The sequence below is a fragment of the Sturnira hondurensis genome, unplaced genomic scaffold (assembly GCF_014824575.4).
Source record: "Sturnira hondurensis isolate 20B ecotype Veracruz unplaced genomic scaffold, ASM1482457v3 Scaffold0007378, whole genome shotgun sequence".
Classification (NCBI taxonomy): domain Eukaryota; kingdom Metazoa; phylum Chordata; class Mammalia; order Chiroptera; family Phyllostomidae; genus Sturnira; species Sturnira hondurensis.
The window spans coordinates 1069972-1084405 of record NW_028080009.1 but is presented as its reverse complement, the minus strand read 5'-3'; the positions used below and the strand labels follow the sequence as shown (position 1 = coordinate 1084405).

General features: G+C 40.7%; 1 protein-coding gene across 2 annotated transcripts in view; it reads right to left on the bottom strand.

Annotated features, from left to right (window-relative positions):
- Positions 1 to 5365: 5365 nt before the first annotated feature.
- The window catches only part of LOC118990817 (interferon-induced very large GTPase 1-like), a 28068-nt gene continuing 18999 nt past the window's right edge, over positions 5366 to 14434 (bottom strand). Inside the window, exon 3 of one of the 2 annotated variants that reach the window (XM_037051608.1) lies at positions 5366 to 12327. In XM_037051608.1, the coding sequence (XP_036907503.1) occupies positions 5368 to 12240 (6873 nt within the window). In that variant the 5' untranslated portion in view covers positions 12241 to 12327 and the 3' untranslated portion in view covers positions 5366 to 5367. Of the gene's footprint in view, positions 12727 to 14434 lie in introns of those variants that run through there. The other variant, XM_037051607.1, reaches the window with a different exon arrangement.

Genomic DNA, 14434 nt, shown 5'->3' with positions numbered 1-14434 from the left:
TAGGACTTCAACATATGACTTTGGGGGGCACAAACATTTAGTCCATAACACACCCCATTTCCTAGACTTTCTTGTATTTCTATTCTTTTCCTCTGAGAGAGTGACCTACTTCAGAATATCCTAGTGCAAATTTTCATTTTAATTTTAGAAACCTACGGCCCTGGCTGTTGTGGCTCAGTAGTTTGAGCACTGGCCTGCGAACTGAAAGGTTGCTCATTCGATTCCCAGTCAGGGCACATTCCTGAGTTGCAGGCCAGGTCCTTAGTTTGGGCCATGCAAGAGGCAACTAATCTATATTTCTCTCCCACATGTTTCTCATCCTCACTTTCTCCCTCCCTTCTCCTCCCTCTCTCTGAAAATAAATAAAACCTTTAAAAAAAGAGAATTACATTTTACTAATGTTTGATGTGGAATTAGAATCTATCACCTTCCTTATTCCATTCCCAAAGCTTTGTGACCCCTTCTGTTCCACAGCACTTGGGATTTCTTGCTTAACTTGCTCTGGAAATCCCCTTAGTCAACTAATGTGTTGACCCCCAATTTCTGTGATTCTATATTCCTTTCTCTCAATAACCCTTAATGGAGACCTGTTTCATTTACCATGTGAGCCTTAGTTCTACTAATCTTACAACTGGTACTTCCAATCCTGTGGACTATACCTGAGCCCAGTGTCTTTCTTTTACTTTTGATAATCATGTGATTTTCTAAAAAATTTAGTCTTTATTATATATATTTTTCCACTAATGTTTAGTTCCCTCCCAATCATGTGATTCTTACCTTTCCTGACTCCATTTCCTCGGGCTTCACTGGTCCTTAAGGCCCCTCCCTCAGTGACTACAATCTAATGACACTATAAGTCTCAGGATCCTGATCCCACCTTGAGGGCAGCTTTACTCTCTCCGCTACTACTGCAGAAAACCCCATGTCTACATAGATATCTTCTCTCTATCCCATTTTACTTTTTGCCAGTTTTTTGTCCCTTGAGCACAGCCTCTGAATCTTATTTAATAATCACAATACTTAAATGCCAAAGAATTCATCAAAATCATTTTTATTCATACACAACAATTTTGGATTGAAAAATCAAAGTTAGTATATGATATACGACACTTCTTAGTTAAGGGCCTCTAAGGATTCATTAAACAAAACCAAAAAGCATTCAGTAAATGTTAACAAAACATTGCAGTTTTAAAGGAGGCAGTAATGCGAAAGATATCACACTTGCAGGGTTTCTATGTCTGTCACCATTTGAATATGATCATATTAAGAGGTACTGCCAGCCCTTACTGACTATATTCCAGAGAATAAAAGGGAAAACGTGTTGTTGAAGAACACCTGTTACCTATAAAAATTTTCTATTCTGGGATTTTTTCTGGAGGCATGGGTCATTAGACTTCAAACTGAGAGTGTGCTTGAAGGTCTTTGTGGATACAGAGATAGCAAAATTAGCACTATCACCCAGCTCTGAAGATCCAAGTTTTAGACTGCTGTTCTCTGGGTTGTCTGTTTTCACTGGCTATGGAGGGATAGACAGTGCTCTTGTAAATGGAAGCCAATGGATGCTCTTATGTCCAACGTGAAGTAATTCTGTTCTTTGTATCAGGACTCCTTGAATTCATCAGCTTTGAGAATATAGGATAAGTCATTGTTTCAGGATATGTAGGTTTGCAGAAGGGTGACTTTCTTTTTTCCTCTCAGATTCTTAGTTGGCTTGAGCAGGGTTTTCATTTTTATTCTGATTATACTCCTATGACTTAAATAATGTGAGAAGTCTCAAGGGTGTTTGCTTTGGAGATAAGCATTTCCTTGCAGTTAAATACAGAAAAAGAATTTCTTATTGAAATACAGAACCTAAAATCTATATATTTTTGATAGTTCATTGTAGAGGACCATTCTGGGTGGTGTGAGCTCCAGTGGCAAACATTTACTGCAAAGTAACTTCCTAAAAACCATGCTACACCTTCCAAGGACCTGGTTCAACCACTGTTACCAAGTGGTAACAGGTTCAACCACTGTTGCCTTTTCATTTGCAAATATCCCTCTTCTGTGATGTGATTACCAGCATCCTCTCCTCTGTTTTCTGTGTAAGCTCATTGGAGCAAGAGTGGAGGCTTTTGCTCCCCTTGAGAGAAAAGTCATGCCCGACCTTTTCCTCCACAGGACTCGGTAGTCCATGTGAATGTCTCATTTCATCCATAATGACGTGGGCACTGTGGGTTGATGTCCACGTCAATTCATTATCTAAGAAATAGTTTTAAAAATCATTAATGGTGTAATCAGTTCTGACCTTGTGCCCTGGCTGGTGTGACTCCATGGGTTGACTGCTGTCCTGTGATCCAAAGTCTCGCTGGTTCAATTCCCAGGGCACATGATGGAGTTGAATGTTAGGTCCCCAGCTGGGGGCATGTGAGAGGCAACCCCTCCCTCTCTTTCTCCTTCTCTTCCCTTCTCTCTAAAAATACATGAGTGAAATCTTTACAAAAACTCTGACCCTGTTCACAACTTTGATTGAATGGCCCTTTTTACCTGCTCATAAATCTTGTTGATGACAGGGAAAAACAGGGTAATGGTTCAATGAGAAAAAGTTGTTTTATATCTATTTTCTATATTTGCTTGATAGTGTTTCCTGAATTGATGCAGGTTTTAATTTGTTCAAGCCTGTGATATTTCTTTCCAGAACAAAACGTGTCTAAATTTTCCCTATGCTTTGGCATCGCCTTTCAATGAGTATTTTTTCATTCAAGGGTTGGTGACTCTTTGTCACACTTTAAGAGGTGAGAAAAGTACACTTAAAAAATAAAGGCAATTTGTAGCTTCCAGCCAAGAACTATATATTTGTTTAAAATATCCATATAGCTAATCTATAAAATTTGTATCAGTCTGCAATGATTTTGATTTCCTTCTATGAAAATAAATTTATTATGGAATAGGGTAAAGGGAGGATAAATGGTACTGGAAAAATATAATAAAAATAGGACACACACAAAAAGAAAATGACTTTTTCTGAGATTTTTATATAATATTATATATTTAAAAATAAAAAAATGTATAATAGTTCAAAATATGAAGTAGATATTTTAAATGGATATTATTCAACTTTTATAATAATGTTTATATATTTTAGTAATTTGCTTTTCAATCAGAAAAAAATTGAGATAAAAAAATTAAGTTCTGGGCCAAGATGGAGGTGTAGGTAGACACAATGTGCCTTCTCAAACAACCAAAATAAGGACAACAACAATTCAGAAACAAAGTAACAACCAAAATTGAAAGAAAATTAAACTGTATGGAAGTCCAACAACCAGGGAATTAAAATAGACACATTCATCCGGACCAGTAGGTGGGGTGGAGTCTGGCGGCCAAGTGGAGAGGGGTCTGGGCACAGGAAGCAGTGACACTGGGAATGCAAGGAGGCAATGGGTGCGTAAGGAGACCCTGGGCACCCAAGTGGAAGCTGGCAGACCCCAGGCATGGGGTGGCAGTGGGCAGACCCAGCGAGGCAGTGAGTGAGAAGTGGGATACTGTGTGCAAAGTGGCTGGCTGGCTGTGCAGCAGTCCCACATTTGCACACAGATAACTGAGGAGCGAGACAGATCGTGCAACCCAGGGTCCTAGTGCCGGGAAATAAAGCCTCAAAACACCGACTGAAAACACTTGTGGGGGCTGAGGCACAGGGAGAGACTCCCACCCTCACAGGAAAGTTTGTTGGAGAAACCCACAGGGTCCTAGAATGCTCACAAGCCCATCCACATGGGAATCAGCATCAGAAAGGCCCAATTTGCTTGAGGGAAGCAGCAGAAGAGGCTGAGGTGCAACAGACAGCAAGCAAAGTGCCATTTTTTTCCTTCTCTGACCCTGCCCCCACATACAGCATCACAACCTGGTGACTTGGGTTGCTCCACCCTGGTGAACACCTAAGGCTCCACCCGTCATACATAACAGGTGTGAATGCACCAACACATTATGGCTCAAGAAGAAGAACAGCTCAAAGCCCCAGAGCCAATACTTCGAAGGGACCAAGAGATAGCTAACCTATCAGTTGCACAGTTCAAAATACTGGTGATCAGGATGCTCACAGAACTGGTTGATTTTAGTCACAAGTTAGATGAACAAATGAAGGCTAAACTAAGTGAAATGAAGGGAAATGCACAGGAAACCAAAAGTGATGGGAAGGAAACTGGATCTAAAATCAATCGAGTGGACCAGATGGAAGAAAAAAATGACCAAACAAAAAAGAATGACGAAACAAGAATTGAAAAAAAATGAGGAGAGGCTTAGGAACCTCCAGGACATCTTTAAACGTTCCAACATCCAAATTATAGGGGTACCAGAAGGGGAAGAGGAAGAGCAACAAGTGGAACAGTTATTTTAACAAATAATAAAAGAGAACTTCCCTAGTCTGGCAAAGGAAATAGACTTCCAGGAAGTCCAGGAAGCTTAGAGAGTCCCAGAGAAGTTGGACCCAAATAGGAACACACCAAGGCACGTCATAATTACATTAGCCAAGATTAAAATGAAGGAGAGAATCCTAGAAGCTGCAAGACATAAGGGGACAGTCATCTACAAAGGAACTCCCATCAGACTGTCAGCTGATTTCTCAAAAGAGACCTTACAGGCAAGAAAGGGGCTGGAAAGAAGTATTCCAAGTCATGAAAGATGAGAATCTACATCTAAGACTGCTCTATCCAGTGAAGCTTTCATTTAGAATGGAAGGGCAGGTAAAGTGCTTCTCAAATAAGGTCAAGTTCAAGCAGTTCATCATCACCAAGGTCTTATTTTATGAAATGTTAAAGGGACTTATCTAAGAAAAAGAAGATAAAAAACATGTACACTAAAATGACAGCAAAATCATAATTACAAACAACCACACCTAAAATAAAAACAAACTAAGGAAACAATGAGAACAGGAACAGAACCAAAGAAATGGAGATCACATAGAGGGTTAGCAACCGGGAGAGAGGGGAGGAGAGGGGGAGAAAGGTACAGAGAATAAGTAGCATAGATGGCAGGCAGAAAATAGACAGGGGAGGGCAAGAATAGTAGGGGAAATGTAAAAGCTAAAGAACCTAAGACACATGGACATGAACCAAAGCGGGGTAGCGTGGGAGGGAGAGGGTGTGCAGGGTGGAGGGGAATGAAGGGGGAAAATGGGACAATTGTAATAATGTAATCAATAAAATATATTTGGGAAAAAAATTAAGTTCTTTCACAGAAAATCTTGAACTCTTCAAATATTGATTTATTTAAAAATGTTTCATTGGAAAAATGTAAATAATGAAGGTTGTCATGAGAAGAAGATATTTTAGAATTGTTTGGGTTTGGGGACTCTTGTTCAGATTCTAGTACTCTTTTTGTGGTCATTGAGTACTATTGCTTTTTCAAGTCATCAAGCACATCCTGCTTTGTGATTTTGGTCCAGGCATGAGGGATTTTACCTCTACCTGTAAATTTTTTTTTATATTTTTCTTCCAGGTTTGATCTGAAGTGACAGACAAACCATTTCCAGTATGGCTGGGTAGATGTGTCTGGGGTGATGCTCCATGTGGCATATTCCCCTCCTGCCTCTCGATAGTTCTTATATGCAAACTCACGACCATCACTCAAAATGAAGGAACATTCACTTGCTACTGAACTAGTACAGAAATCAATGGAAAAGTGGTTGGTCTTCACCCATCTGTATCCATTGACAGCCTCAGGACGATGGAAAGGAACACTGTGATCTCCACCATGTGAAGGGATGGTGTTTGTACAAATTGCTCCACAGAAGGGACACTGTTTCCAGCAGCCACAGAGTTGTTCAGAGAGCAACTTCTGGATTTGAGGAGCCATTTCTTTTACAGGCATATTTGAACACATTTGTTCTATTGCGTTTATTGCAGGATCCAAAGCTTCACTCATGGCTTCTTTGAGAAACTCAAAATCTTTTATCTCCTGGTGTTCAATGCTTACCAAGTCTTTTCGTGGAAAGACCAAGTTACTCCCCAGGTGATCACAGAACAAATCCAACCACCCAGATACAGTGCTGTTTTTATCTCTAGCTGTTGCTATGGATTTGTGAATAGCTGAGAGGATGGTATCCTTGATGTCATCTAAACTTATTTTTAAAAAAGTCTTTATTTTTCCACTTTTTGGATTTAAACAATATGTTTTAATACGGTTTTCAATGTAAATCCTAAAGAAGGATTCTGAATTATGAAGGTACTCCCAGTAATCATCAAAATCTTCTTTTTCTGCCAGAGAGATAAGAATGTGTTTTTCCAGGTTAGCCCTGTTACCATTGAATGCTGGATATGTAGCTCGCATGTCACCAGCAATTTTAGGAACCAAGTTATTCCAGATTGTGTCAGAGGCAGCAGGAGTGAGTTTCTGCCACAGAAAATCAACAAATGTTGTGATTGAGCTTGCTCCTTGACAAGAGATTTTAAAACTCATGAAGAAATCATCCTTTTTACTTTCCAGATAGTTTACAGGATTATTTGCTTTTTCAAATGCCTCATGCATCTCCTTAAAATCTGCTGATGCTCTTTTGAATAAATGAGACGATAGGTCAATTCTATATTTACTTGTAAATTTGTATCTTTCCTCAGTGGGTGAAGATTTCACCTCATCTTCTATTATTTTCAGGATTTCATGGAAATAACTTGGATTGTAATCACACTGTTGCCTCTGAAAGTTGTTAATAGTTTCATTAAATTTTGAAATTATATGGCCAGTGGTCCTATCTATGGATTCTTTATCCTGTACTTCTAATTGCTGTGAAATTATGTGAAATCTTTTGGTCATTTTGACATGTTCATTATAATTGATGTGAAAATGTCTTCCTTCATTTTCCTTAATTTTGTTCACCACATCTGCCTCTTTTTCAAAATAGTTGAAAAGGATGGTTTCAGCATCAGCATCAATTTCAGGTTTTTTGACTGGAGAGAGTTTTGAGGATACACCACAGACCCATTTTCCCCAAACTTGATTGAATTTCTCATGTAGCTCTTTCTCACTCAGTTCTTTGCCCTTTACATTTAGAGCTAACTTTCGGCTTCTTTCCAGTAATTCTCTTTCATAATCTGACTTTCTCTTATCCAGTATTTCTTGATTGCTTTTATAACTTATATGGCCCTCAAGTTTATTCTTGCTTTCTACAATAAGTGCTTCTTTAAGGTTTATTAGCTTATTTTCAAAATGTGCTTTCCACTGTGTCAGTATGCCACTATCTGGATCTTCATTAAAATATTTTTCAAGTTCTTGCTTGATGGCTTCATATTTTCCTATAACTGGAACCTCAAGTATGCTTGCTGTGAGTGTCTGGATTATTCCATTCTTTATCTGGTTGATCAGCTGGTTCTGCAAGTCTAGTACATGACTCCTCAGCTCCCAGGTCCAGTTGTTGTACATGGTTTCTAATTTGCTCATTGCCATGACCTCTTGAGTGTTCCTGAAACTGAAAATAAAGTTCTCATTCAACAGGGCTCTCCACAAATCTTGGACTCGGAATTTTACATCTGATATCTTCAAGAAGCTTTGCCTAGATTCCTGTTTAGCCATTTCGAAAATTTTACCTTTCAGTTCCTGGACATTGTGGCTGTAGCGAGGATTGGGAGGGGCCATAGGGGGATTGCCATCCCAGAGGTGAGCAAAGTAGTAGACATGAGTGTTGATGTCAAACTTAATGACATCACTGAAGCGAGTTATACCTGAGCACTGTTCTAGCTCAGCCGCTATTGTTGCCATTTCATCCAGTCTCTGCTCTAACCGCCTCCGTCCTTCCATAGTTTGGTCTTTAGCTGTAAGTTCCCCTACATTCTGATGGACAAAAAGGCAGCTGGGTGAGATTTTTACTTGTTTCATTCTCATAAAAGCTTGGACAACTATTTGTAGAATATCTTGCATCTCTGATGGATTTTCCCCAAAAATATTGATCAGAGTTAAGTTTCCAAGTCCAATGACAAATGTTGCTAACTCATTGTCATGATTCTTCACTTTGTTACTGAGTTCTGGGGCCCGAAGTCCTTCTGTGTCCACAACAAGAACAAAATCAAAGCCAAGTTCCTCTGTGAATATTTCTTCTACCTTCAGGAGCTGCATGTAGGCCCCGCGGGTACACCTCCCAGCACTAACCATGAACTGCAGACCAAATAGTGCATTCAGCAGGGTGGACTTCCCTGAACTCTGTAGGCCAAGGATGGAAAGAACAAACAGCCGTTTGTTTCCAAGTTTCTCAGAGACTTTGTCAAAAAGGGCTGCTACCCACCTTAGAGGCACATAGGAAGCATCCCCATCCATCAGTTCAATGGGAACACCAGATATCAGCAGATCTGCAGCTATCTGGGGAAGGCAGAGATAAAGGGTATCTTTTGTGGGGGAAGTTTCTTCCAGAGCTTCGTAGATCTGGCTAACTTCTCTGAGAAGTTGCTCAATACCCAATGTACAGTCACTAATCTCACTGGAAGTAACTTCTATCTCATTATGCAAACTATTCAGAGAGTGGCTCTTTGGTGCACTTTGCTTTTGTGTTTTTATCAGTGACAACAAAGAGCTTTTCTTTTCATTCAGTTTTTCCAAGTGTCCTGCAGTCAGGTTGTCAAAAAACACACTCAACCATTGCAACAAGTAGAGTGTGGTTTGAGTTTCTGAATGATTTTTGAGGGTTTTAAGTACAAAATGCATTAAGTCATTGAGAGGAAAGGCTCTGTTCAACTGTTGATGCCGTATTCTTTGTTTTTCTGTTTCAACCTCACTCTTGTGTTGTTCAATGCTCCGATTCCCCTTTTCTCTCAGGTGATAGAGTTCTTTGTCCTTTTTACACCAAAGATGCCACAGGTTTCCCTGAAGGGGTAGCAATTTTTCCTTTATCTGAGATATCTTCATTTCTTTCAGTAGAGACATTAGGAACTTTACATTTTCTTTGGCTTCCTTGCATTCTCTCTGGTCTTCGTCAATAAGGAATCCTTGCTTGCGAGCATATAGGGCACAGTCTTCTAAGCTGAGAGCAGTATCTGTGTTCAAGAGCTCTAGCAAACGTTTGATAGTAGTAACAAGCTGCTCTGTTAATTCTGCCTCATTTATATTCCTGATCCCAATTCTTACTTTCTGGCCAGAATTATTGACCATGATTTTTTCTTTGTTGTCAAGTAAACAAATCAAAGGTTTTGGTGACTGACTCAGGTCATGGACAATTTTTCTGTTTTCTTCATTGTCATCAAAAGTTGACATGAGGACCACGATGAGAGAAGAGACCTCCTGCAGGAAGCTGAGTTGCTTCTTATGTTCCTTTGCGTCTCCATGAAGATTGGCGAAGGTCAAGCAGTTGTCAAATCTGTCCTCATCTTCCCCTCCAGGACAGAACCAGCAGATTTCCACCACACCTTTCATCAAGAGACAGTCTTTGGTGCTCCCTCTACAATGTCGGTTATAAAAGACATCATATTTACGATTACTGAGAAGATAGTTCATGATCTGAGATTTGGAAGCAGAGAAGTTATTTCCAACTCTAATAAAGGACACAATGGGGGTTGAGACACAACACATCTGCTTATTCTTGTAAATGATCTTTGATTTCCTTGCTTCCTGCCAGCTTTTTCTAATGTGACTGAGAGACCAGAGAGAGAACTCAATTTGAGAACTACAGGGATTTGGTATGAGAAGGGGGAGGGCAAACTGGCAAATGGAAAGTTTGGACAAAATATATTGCCTGGCAAAATCATCTGCACAGTGAAGAATTGCCATCTGAATATCCATAGGGTGAATATGGGATCTAGGTTTAGTGGCCAAAGGATTAGTGGGAGTATCACTGTCTTCAAATATGTCTTCATATGGGTCAAATGCCTCATTTTCTTGAGTCAAGGCAATTGGATAGACTTGATTTTGTGTGTTTCTAGGCTCTCTTAACACCTGGTATCTCAGTTCGTAATCTAGCACTAGTAGCTTCTGCAGAAAGTAAAAGGGAAGCTCCCTTTCCAAGCTGGGCTGGGTGTTGTACACAGAAGTCTTGTGGATCAGATGGAAATTGTCTCTGCTCATCTTTTTTGGGTAGTATTGATCTAGGTCTAGACGCTGGAGTAATTCCAGGAAAGCCAAGTCTTCTATGACTTCACATCTGCTATTTACAGTATCATGTGGTTCATGGGATTGTTTCTTTTCATAAAAGATATTTTGCAAGTTTTTTCTTACCTCATCCATTTGCAATGAAGAGGTGATGGCTTCATAATCACCATCGATTAGCAATCTCAAGTCTTTCTCAAGGGTTTCCCAGTCATGATCTACTCCAGGTTTGGAGATGACTTGTACAAGTTCCTTTGACAAATATTGGCCCATGTGTTGTCTTATTAATGCCAAGCGTTGTTTTTTCTCCTCTGGTGAAATAGCTGTAACTCCAGCAGTAGCTGTAAGACCTGTGAGCACCAGGAATGCCTGAGCCCTGTAGGGGCAAATATTGTTGAGCTCCTGGTATTTTTCTTGGGCAGTTTGCATTTCATTCAGTAGAAAGTCTAACTCATCACGTCCCAGGAGGTACTGAAAGGTACTGTGTTCCACATGATATCCTGCACCAGCTGCAATAAAACATAGCAGGAGCTGTGTGTCTGGCTGCTCTGTTTCTCGGAGGTAATTCAAGAAGGATCCAAGAGACAAGCTGACCTTGTATGTGGCCTTCCTTTGAGCTTCCTCCACTATTTTTGCAGATTCAGGTTTGGCTTTCACTTCCATGAGATCATTTCGAGTATCTTGTAAGATTTTAATTAATTCAGAAAACTGGGAGATGTTGATGTGCTCTTGCTCTGACTCTGACTGGAAGATCCACTGCATGATGGAATGAGCTTGAGGAAAGTTTTCCACTCTATAGATGTGAGGATCCAAAAGGATGCGCAACTGTGATTTAACAAATTTACTTTTATGAATGAAATATTTTTTGCAGAAGTTAACAGTGTTTACTAGAAAATTCTGTACACCCCAATCTGTAAGGCATACGTTAACCCAAGAATCATAATTTTTTGTTTTCTGACTCAACATTTGCATGAAATCTATGAGTTTTTTAAGCTGCTTTTCAGGATCAGATACCTCCCAGTACTTCACGTTCTCTAGGAAAAACCCAGCCTCCTTCCCAATACTCAGTAGTTCTTTCCCATCCTGGATCTGGGCAGTGAAGCCAGCTAGAGCAGTGTAGCTAACCTTCAAAAAGTTAGCTACCTGAAGAGGTTCCTTAAAATCACTTTTGTGGCTGGAGAGGATGATGTCCCAAATGGGCACCAGCTGAGTTCCCCGGTCAATGACATACCAGGTTTGATTACTGGCAACTAGGCCAGCTTTCCACTGTGAAAAGCCATTTGCCTCAGGTGGGCCACCTGTCTGGGATACAGACAATTGGACTTTGGTTTGGAGATTTTGGAAGGTTGTGCTTTGTGCAGTAGTTTTTGCACGAGAGGCTGACACCTCCATACCTTCAGCAACTGTCACTTCCAAGCCACTGTGGCTGCCCCTTATGTAACCATTCAGGGCCTCTGCTGCCTGCTGTTTCACTTCTTCCAGTTGCTCACTTTGGAAACCCTGTGCAACAGCTTTCCACCAGTAGATTCCTCCCAGGTGCAGAGGGCCCTGGTTAGCATGAGAGCCAAACCTGTGGAAGAAAGCTTCAGCCTTGTGTTTCAGCCATGTGAGTCTGTCTGGTTCTGCAGGCTGATCCAGAAGGTCTTCTATACATTTCAGTTCCTGGAGAGCAGCCTTGGAGAACTGGAGCTGGTCAATAGGAAAGTGGAAGGAGGCAAGAGGGATATAGCTGAATGTGGTAGAGCAGAAATAAGAGTGCTCAGAATGTGATTGCTGCATTTCCTTGGATTTTGAATGTTTGTTGTGGTCCATACCAGCTTCCAAGCTAAATCCCCAACCTGAACCCTTGGCTGAGGTAATTACACTGACGCCCAGCTTCTCTATCATCTGGGTGAACATGGATTCTGCTTGAGAAGATGTAAATTCCCTTGTTTCCATTCGTGTGCCCTGCTCAGGGCCACAGAGAGAGAACTCCTTGGGAACACTGAGTAGCTCTTCTCTCTTTTCTATAAACCCCCTTTGGTGGCTGGTTTTGTAAATTCCCTGCAGAGCGAGCCCTCCAGATGCCCATCTCACCAGATCTCTATCTGAGAGATTCTCCCTGTGAGTCACTGTCCCCTCCATGGGGTTGAGTTTTCTCTGCATGTTTTCCATGAGTTCTCTTAGAGACTTCACAAGTGTCAAGTCCTCTTTGGCAATCTCCATTTCCTGTTTCAGCTCTGCCTCTTGTTTCTTCACTGCCTCTTCCTGTTGTTGCCTCCTTTCTGACAACAAATCTCTTAGCTCCTGTAGCTCCTGCTCTGCCTTCTTCTGGTTTTTCTTGATCATTTCCACTCGTGACTCTTGTAACTCTGAAAGTCTATTTGAGTGTGACAGGTTAAGCAACTTCTCCAGGGCCCTTTCCTCCCAGTGATGTCTTGCTTGGGATTTCAGCTCCTGGAGGTCTTTTTCTTCTAGGTGCTGTAAGGCCTGGGCACAGGTCACACCCAGGTGTTCTTGAAGCTTGGGCAACCAGTACTCATCTGCAAGTCCTACTTCCTTCAGCATCTCTTTGAGATCTTGCCTCCTATTTCCTCTGAGAAGGGGCTTATCAAGGGTGGACTTTTCTGTATCCATGGCTGAAGAAAGAAAAGACACTCAGTTAGGCTGTGTCATTAACTCAGGAAGTGTCAGCCACATGGCAAAAAGTGTAAGAGTACTAAAGATTCCAGCATGTAAGACTTTGTCATCTTTTTATCTCATTTCTTCAACAAATGTATGCGTTTTAAAAATTTCACTATGTATGTGTGTATACACAAGACATCTCTGTGGGTGTTCTCTACATGGACTGCTTTTTTAGTTGCCAGGATGACTTGCAACTTAGTAGACTAGCTTTTAGCACTTGCTATTTAAAGAGAATCAATTGCATGGAGTGTATTAAGGTGGGGGATGCAGTGTGAAAATATACAAGCAATTGACAGCTTGATGTTTATTTTAAAAAGGTGTATATCCCTCTTATACACCAGTTATATTCCTCAATTAGTTTCTATTAAACCTATGTTGAAGAGTTTCATTCTTCTTTCTGTCACTTCTGATGCCATCTAATAATATTTATTAATCCCTTGTTCTTTAAAATGAAGTTCTTGACATGAGCATTATGGTGGCATTAAGATGTTTCTCCTTTTTTGCCTTCATTTTAAACAATTATCTCAATAATGAGACACCTATCCACAGACAAACATGCCTCTTTGCAAATTGTGGGACCTAGCCATATGCCAAGGAATGTTATAAGAGTCTCTGTGCTTCTGATAGCTGGCTTAAGAACTCAATATGAGCTATGGAATCAGCAGAGCCAGTGACATCTGCCCACCCTCTTGGTGTGGTTGGGAAAATCCTCCAGAATGCTGACCTGGGCAGATGTCCAAAGGTAAGAGAGATTTGCTTTGGAATCCAGTCTTCCCCAGGGAAGATTTCAACAAGGGTTTGGTAATATTGCATGGGCTGAAGTATCTGAAGGTGGTAGTCTCTCCAGTGGGGAAAAAGGAGAGTGGTTAGTGGATGCCTGGTTACCCCAGCTTTATGGGATATAACTGGAGAAACACATTGCTTTTCAGCAGCACCCAGAGTACTGTGGCAGGACATCCATGACCACAGAAAGGGAAGAAAAGGGGAAAAAAGCAGAGAGGAATATTGAAAGGCATTAAAAGCATAAATTTCCTGCTGCCTGTGCTCAGGACTTCAGCAGGACAGCCTCCCATGTCCCTCTGAGAGAGCATCCCCTGAAGATCTCCCCACTGAGTCTACAGGCACCACCAGGGCCTCAAGTGCTAAGCCTATAACTCCTGGACATTGTGGCTGCCCTTTTGTGTTTAGCAGTGAGAGCTAATCTGGAAAACGGAAGGGAATCAGGAAAACACACCAAGAACTGTATGCAAAGGAGAAACCACAAACTTGGGCTATGGCACTACCTTCTGGAAAATACAAGAGAAGTCTCCAGTAGCCAGCCTGGTGAGTTAGTTGTAAGAATAGAGATGACATAAAAGTTTATGAATTTTGCTATAAGAGAAAAGCCATAGAAAGGCAAAGAAAACCAAGATGTAACAGCATCAATAAACAGAATAGTCCATCTGAAGGCACTGGTAAAGGAGGTATGTGCTATGTCACATGCAAAACAATTTTAAATTACAAGGACATGATACATCAAGGAAGCACATTAGCAAAAAAGATATTAATTTTCCAATAACTTAGCTTAAAGGCATGGCACTTTGTGACTTGCTTGACAAAGAATTCATAATAACTTTTTTTGAAGAAACTTATCAACAAGAAAACTCAGAAAGACGATATAACAAAATCAGGGGGAAACGTGAAAAAAATTAGATATTTACCAAAGCAGTAGAAATAATTCTCAAATTCTGGAATG